General features: G+C 47.1%; 2 protein-coding genes across 2 annotated transcripts; both read right to left on the bottom strand.

Moving 5' to 3' along the window:
• Positions 1 to 757: 757 nt before the first annotated feature.
• Positions 758 to 1747, bottom strand: LOC138246819 (delta-type opioid receptor-like). Its single transcript, XM_069201582.1, has one exon. The coding sequence runs from the start codon at positions 1745 to 1747 to the stop codon at positions 758 to 760; it is 990 nt and encodes a 329-aa protein (XP_069057683.1).
• Positions 1748 to 5938: 4191 nt separating this feature from the next.
• On the bottom strand, positions 5939 to 6886 carry LOC138246818 (olfactory receptor 51M1-like). The gene has a single exon (XM_069201581.1). The coding sequence runs from the start codon at positions 6884 to 6886 to the stop codon at positions 5939 to 5941; it is 948 nt and encodes a 315-aa protein (XP_069057682.1).
• Positions 6887 to 7784: the final 898 nt, after the last annotated feature.

The following is a 7784-nucleotide window of genomic DNA, read 5'->3' as shown; positions in this document are numbered from 1 at the left end:
CGGGGGCACCGAAAGAGGACCCTTCGGCAGAGGTAGATAAGACTGGTACAAGGCTGTGGCAGACATAGAGTTAGACGGTGGCACATGGAGATCGAATGACATGTTTACAGTCACCAGAAGGGCTAGTGGTATAACTGGGTTTTGTCTAAGAAACTGGAAGTTGAGCAAACTTCCTGAGGTCACTAAAAGTGCCAGCGAACGAGGCAGTGTTAGAATAGGGGGTGAATAAAGGGTGTAAGGAAATTTTTTTAATCTCACAGAGAGAGGCCAAGTCAGGCATTTGTGAAAGAATATCTAGGCTGAGGCAGTTCCTTGAGGTCAGAATATCAGTAGGAAAGCCATGGAAAAAGATAAAGGGAGATATAGGCCCTCATTATGAAGTTGGCGGTCTGGGTCTCTTGGTACTGCCTCAACTACCCTTGTCTCTTCCACCTTGTACACCCTCCCTCCCATCACATTATACACCAATATCCACATGGGTACATCCTTATCCCCATTGTTACAGCCTTCAGTACCTTTATCTCATGTAAAATCAAACGTCTACCATCACCCACACCCCTTCTACTTTCCTTACCACTATCAGCACCCATCCATGCCCCTTACCTTTAGAGACCTCTTAATCCTCCTCCCCTTCTTAGTCCCTCTTCTGTGTCAAAGCTTCCACTGGTATCTACTGATCCACCCATGCCTCTATTGGTTCCTACTCCTATTCATCCACTTCATCAGTTTTCTTTCCTGAACCATCCCTTTCATTGGATTAGACAGTCAGAGGTACCACCACCGCCCCGCACTTCCAACGAAGATGACGTATTAAGCAGCTGCGGATCTCCTCTGAGCTCAGGCCATGCACAATTGGCCCTATCACCTGGCCAATTGTGAAGAAGATGAAAAGGGCTGTCTTTCCCTGGGCAACAGCCAGCTCCCCAACCATCCCTGAGCTGTGTAGTGCTCCAAGGAGGATGAAGGGCAAGACTGGCAGCAGGTAGAAGCCCATCTGGATGAGGTGAACCAGCAGAACCCTGCGTGCTTGCTGGCTGGAGGGGAAGACAATGCCAGAGAGCAGATCTTGCCGTAGCACTAGAGCATAGAAGAGGCTGATGGCTGCCAAGCTGGGAAGAAAGATAGCAAGGGTCATGGTGAACCTGGAGTAAGTCAATAATGTGCTTGTGTCCAGACTGTTCACGTGGCAGAATATGGATCCCCGTTGGTCGCTTCCCTCAAAGATCTGCAGGAGAGCCAAGACCATTGAAGGCATCAGAGGGACCAGGAAGACCAAGAGCAGGGGTTTGTGAAAATTCTCCTCTGAGAAGACAGACTCGTAGCTCAGGGGCCTGCACACAGCTAGGTAGCGGTCCAGGCACATGGCGTCCAAGACTGCCATCTCCACAAAGAGGCTGTAGTTCTGAAGAAGTAGCATGCTGGCACACATCAGACGGGACACAAGAGTCTCGGCAAGCAGGAGCAAGTAGCGGAGCAAGGTGACACTGAAGTATACTACATGGCTCAGAGTGGTGCAGCCTAAAAGCATGAATCGGGCCTTTCTGGACAATTGGCGGTACCGCCGGAGGAGGAAGAGCCAACCAGCACCAGTCAGGAGGCAGATGGCCAGGCTAGGAGCCAGCACAGCCACAGCAAGGGCGCTGTGGATCTGACTAAGTTCCTCGTGGTGGAGAGAGGTATTCCCTTCAGCTTCAGGCACAGCAGTCATGTTGACGGTGTTCAGCTGAAGAGGCCGTGGCGATGGCATGACCACCCTGGAGACGAAGAGAAGGGAAAAGAAACCACACAGGTGTCAGGAGGCAATTAAGTCACTTAGGTATTGGACAGATATTTAATTATCAACATTACTGGCCAGGAGGATGGGTGAGAAAAGGCCATTATCTGGCTTTAAACTATGGGGGGGTGTCAGAGCACCAGGAAAAGACTGCCTCCAGAGAACCACTGAACTGGTGAACGCTTTTGTGCTGATCCTCTACAACGTCGGTGATGACACTCAGATCACCCCAATATTCAAACAACTCTCAAAGGTCAAAACTTCAAGACTTAAAAAATTCCATTTGAACAATGACTGACAGAGAACCACATGAAACTCAGTTCTTCAACAACATTAATACTCACCTGTGGATCGTGCAATATTATAACTTCCTATCTACTTGTCTCCCTGGAATTGGAGCAGTCACCTACCAGTTCAACTGAAGTGCAAAACCTTGAAGTGATCATGGACTTCAACATCTCACTTCAATCCCAAGTCAACACAGTGAGATGAGACTAATTGTACACAATGAGGTTTCTATGGAAGATTTAGCGCTATGGTGGACTATTGCATAGGCTACAAGCGTCACCGATGCAAGTGATATCCAGGCCAAATAATACAAAAGGGCTCTACATTAGCTCACTAGAAACTCTACTTACAAACTCCAAACAATACTGAACACTACAGCTAGATAACACTTCGACCAAAGAGACAGGACCATATAAAACCTACACTTTAAGCTCTACAATGGTTACTAGTGGCCTGAAGAGTATCCTTTAAAGCCCTCGGAATTGTTCAAAATGGGATCTTTAGATTTGGACACAGCTTCTTCCATTTGAAACACATTCTATACAATCAAACAAGAAACCTCAGATCAAGAATGCTCCCACCTGATGGTAACTCATACTTACCACAGAACCTGCATAGGAGGTAGTTGCTTCTCAGTGGAGACATACACATTCTGGAATAAACTTCAAAGTAAGAAAGAATACTAGATCTACCATTAATCATTTGCAGTTCAGAAGAGGATCGAAGTCCTTGCTCCATAACCAAGGCTCAGTAGTATGTTACTACTGGTACACCGAACTACCTCTAAGACCATGATTCTGATTGGTTTGTATATGCTGCTTGCGAATCTATGGTCACACTTTGCCTATCACCACAGGTGTAAAATGCTCTTGCTAGTCACTGAGTTTTAACCACACCCTTGGTTCATCACTCACAACACAAATACTCCACACCAACAGAGGACATAGCTCCTCACCACTATTCTCTCATTCATGCATCTCAGACTCAAAACCACTGTCCCCTGGACTGCAACCCATTTGAGACCTCAACAAAAGGTAGGAAAGAGCTGTAAGAATAATCCAATGTAACATAATACATTTTAAGTGGGGTTTTAGAGTAGTCCTCATTCATGATTCAACAAAAAGTACAAGTAGTGTCACAGTCAACAGGTCTGACTTTTTTTAATAGTGCATGCAGGCAGACAGTCAATATCCACGTACATTCTGCAAGTTGTCTCTGTTGGGCTGTCTCTATCGTTCTATATCTCTATTTATCTCTGCATATATTGATACATATAGTACACATATTTTATAGAGTTACATAGATTTTATTTATACATAGAGTACACATATACCTCTATGGAGACTTTATTTGAGGATCATGGTGCACCATACTACATTTGTTTGCAAGAATGTACTTTGATAATTTTGTGACATTGAGCATTTGCTGTGTACTCAGGGCTCTTTCATCCACTAAGGGCGAGGCTATTTCAGCAGCACATTACATTATAAAACTACAGTATAATAGAAACCTAACCTACGCCCATCCCCTCTACCTCTTTCCTAGGTGATGCTGACTGCAACATGAAAAGCGAAAAGTAAATGAGTGCTCATATCTAGTTGCTCTTTGAGAAACATGATGTCATGTGTATGAGGGGGCAATGTCGGAGGTGTGCACAGTTTTCCATCATGCCTAGAATGATTGAAATTATCCTGCCTCAAGTTTGGAGATAAATTCCGTCCTAGATTCTGTACAGTGCTCAAGAAAGTTGGGGTTTGGATAATCAGGGCAGAAATTAACCCTATCCATTTCCAAGTTTGATAGGTTTTCAGATGATGAGATGACAAAAGGGTCTTGTCGTTTGCAAACAACAGGTTCTAGAGTGGCTTGGACTATCGGCAAAGGTGCACATGCACACATGTGTGAGAATAGTCCTTAATTTTAAATGTTTCCCTTCAGTGATCGAAACAGTGACCGGAAAGTCTTTCTCAATTAAGAAATACAATCATCACCTGAGAACAAGTGGAAGCACAGACTGTACAAATTAGTGACTTAGCTATAGTTTGTTATCAATTAAGAGAAACAGGCAAGTCCAAATTTGGACTCACCAGTAAGTACTTTGAAATCCCTTGGTGATCAGGTGTATCCAATGCTGCAGAGATGCCAAAGGGCACCTTTGCGCTGACCTACCCTCTGATTTAGAATATACAGCCGGAGTTTTCTAATCTTTGTTTGGTTGGTTTGAGTTTCCAGAGAGAAAACACTATAGACAAATACGGATGTGAACAGTTAGAACATATTGGAATTACATCTGTAAACACAAACGCTCAGTGACAGATCTGGGCTTAGGGTAAATCACAGGGTAAAAGGACTTATCTAAGGTTGCAGCCAGGTTCCTATGACAGACGTAAGGTGAGAGTAAGGTACAACTTTGTGGCACAGCTGGACATAGAGAGGGAAACAAGGGGTAATGGACAGGCTGAAAAGTAAAGGAATCAACTAGCATGTCGGAGGTCACTCTGAGAGTCATTAATAGAGGTAGAAGTTTGTTGCAGGTTGAGGAGAGAGATCTGATTAAAGTCACGAGAAACTGAAAGGGTTAGCCAGGTCTGACTCGAGTGCAACATGCACAAGACCACACAGAATGTCAGACAGATTTCGGATTGGACAGAGACACCATGTGAAGAAGGAAATTGATGAAGGAATTTGTAAGGTCAAACAGAGTGAGGGACACAAATAGGGCATACTAAGGCAAATAAAAAGACTAGTACGAAGCATTGGCAGAGGTAAGATTAGACTGTGGCACATGGAGGTCATATTACTCATTTACAGTCACTTAGAAAGTCAGTGACCGAACTGAGATTCGGCTAAAGAACAGTGTCTGACCGAACTTGAGACGGCCAGTGACCAAGCCTGTTTTAACTAAGGGATATCAGGGCCATTTCTTAACTCACAGAGCTAAATCAGGGAACTGTGAAAGCACTGTGGAACTTGTCTGAGGTCAGACTATCAGTGATAAACCCAGAGTTAAAAGGGCAGGTAAGTAAAAGAGCTCCATCAGGTCGCAGTAAGAGCCACTGGCAGGAATGCGGTCATTTTGAGCAACCAAGGGACGAAGGGGCCTCCCAAAGTTCACACAGTCCAGTGGAAAAGCATTAAAATGTAGAAGAATAGAACCCATCCTGCATAATTAGGTCAGATGCTTCCAACTTCCCATCCCCAGTCACACCCAGAAGTGTCAGCATATAAAAGCTCCCATTCTCTACTCTGTGACCTTTTTTCTCATTTAAGGTAAACCAAAGCACTGCCAAGGGCTAATGAATCCCTCTGCATTGCCTCTCCTGCGCTGTCAGTACGCACCTGTACACCTTTGCTCTCAGCAGCACATATCATATCCCTAGTGGTAGAACGTCATTCAAAGTTGTACCTCCCCCAGTACCTCTCCCCCAAACTCATTCTATCCTACAATTTCACCTGCACCCATATGTCCGACACTCCCCGATACTGCTCTAGCCTCGTCAGTATCCCTTCATCCGATCACCCCATTGGCAATAAAGTATACAAAAAAGCTATCGATGGAATGCTTGAATTATTCTCAGCCACTGGTAAAAACTCGGGCTTTGCCCAGTCCATCTTTATTTTGCACACCATGCCACCTCAGTTTGGACCCAGCTGTATGCAAATCAGCCTTGGACGTGCTTCAATAGTAACAGTCAAGCTCAAACTGTCAATGCAGGTCCTCCTTGAACCGGATCCTAGGCAACCCAATCCCATCAGCAACATGTCAATCATCCTCACCTCCTTTCTCTCCCACCTTTACGTTGGCTCTCAGTGATCTATCTATACCCCATCACTAACCCTCCTGTCTACCACCCCACCAGAACATCCCCAACAGTGTCAGATTGTCAGAGGTACCACCACCCCACGTTCCCACCCAAGGTGGTGCATTACACAGCTGTGGATCTCCTTTGAACGTAGTCCGTGCACAATTGGCCCCATCACCTGGCCGACTGTGAAAAAGATCAAGAGGGTGGTCCTGGCTGTGGAGACCATCCACTCTCTACCTAGGCCTAAATTGTGCAGGGGCCCAAGGAGAACGAAGGGCAAGATTGGCAGCAGGTAGAAGCCCGTCTGGGCGAGGTGAACCAGCAGTATCCTACGTGCTTGCACACTGGAGGGAACGATGGTGTCTGAGATGAGGCCTTGCCGCAGCACAAGCGCATAGAAGAGGCTGATGGCTGCCACGCTGGGCAGAATGATGGCAAGTGTCATGGCGAACCTGGAGTAGGTCATTAAGGTGCTGGTGTCCAGACTGTCCATGTGGCACAAGATGGAGCCCTGCCTGTTGCTTCCCTCGAAGATCTGCACGAGAGCCACGACCACTGGAGGCATCAGAGGGACCAGAAAGACCAGGAGCAGGGCTTTGTGAACATTCTCCTCTGCGAAGACTGACGCGTAGCTCTGGGGTCTGCATACGGCCAGATAGCGGTCCAGGCACATGGCGTCCATGGCGGCCAGCTCCACGAAGAGGCCGTAGTTCTGAAGAAGAAGGATGCCAGCGCACAGCGGACGGGACACAGAGGTCTCAGTGTGGAGAAGCGAGAAGCGGAGCAAGATGGCGCTGAAGTAGACCACGTGGCTGAGCGTGGTGCAGGCCAGAAGCAGAAAGCGGGCCTTCCTGGCGAAGAGAGGGTGCCGGTGGAGGAGGAAGAGCCAGCCCATGCCAGTCAGGAGGCAGATGGCCAAGCTGGGAGCCATCGCAGCCAGTCCTAGGACGCTGGAGATGGCGTGAAGGCCGCCATGGTCGGTGATGATGTCCCCGCCAGCTTCAGGCAAAGCATCCATTCTTGACGGTGTCAAACTGAAGAGGCCGTGGCCAGGGACGGCCACTCAGGGAGAGAAGAAGGCAAAAGAAACCCCGCTGGTATCAGGATGCAATTATTTCACTCATTAAGAGAGCGGGCGCTAAATTATCCTCATTACTAGACGGGAGGGAAGGGCTGTGTGCAGAGGGCGTTATCTGCCCTCCAACTGCAGGAGGTGTCAGTTCACTAATTAGACATAGCGTCCAGAGAAGTACTGGAGTTGTGCCTAGAGGCTCAGAACACCGAATACTGAGGCAGCGTAATCCTGACGCCATCTCGGGCCACTTCAATCCCTTTACAGCCACTCCCTGCCCTTTCAACTCACTCTTGCAGCTTTCTTCTTTCTCCCATTGTGACGCTTTTTCATTTTTCTCTTCCTCCGCCTTTCCCACATGCGTCTTTTTCTCAAAGTAAATGCTTGAGGCAGAAAAATAAGTGCCAGCCTTAAAAAATAAGTGCCAGTGCCCCGCACCGGAAACCATCGGCTCAAATTAAGCACTGGCAACGCCTCTAGCGGGTTACACTAGTTCCCTAGTTATCTCAGAAACTGAACGATTGCCAAATGGTCACCACTGTACCTAAAGCAGATAAAAACAGAATGAAAGTAGACGCTCCTCAAAGTGTTTCGACGAAGACAGGCACCTCTGCCATCAAAATGCGAGAAGAGAGCGGAGGGCAGAAGGACCGAGAGGTTTAAAATCAGGAATTTGTCAAAGATCACACCTGGTGTGAGTAGCAGTGGCCGGGCCTCTTGGGCTCCGAAATTCTGAACGTTAAGTCCCCTTTACTTCACTGTTAGGTCTGACACCATACATTGCATTATTCAGAGTGGCGACGGGATGCTTTAAAATGGACACGTCGCGCATCTCATTTACTTC

The sequence above is a fragment of the Pleurodeles waltl genome, chromosome 7 (genome assembly GCF_031143425.1).
Source record: "Pleurodeles waltl isolate 20211129_DDA chromosome 7, aPleWal1.hap1.20221129, whole genome shotgun sequence".
Classification (NCBI taxonomy): Eukaryota; Metazoa; Chordata; class Amphibia; order Caudata; family Salamandridae; genus Pleurodeles; species Pleurodeles waltl.
The sequence above is the reverse complement of the archived record's forward strand: the minus strand, read 5'-3'. Positions and strand labels throughout refer to the sequence as shown.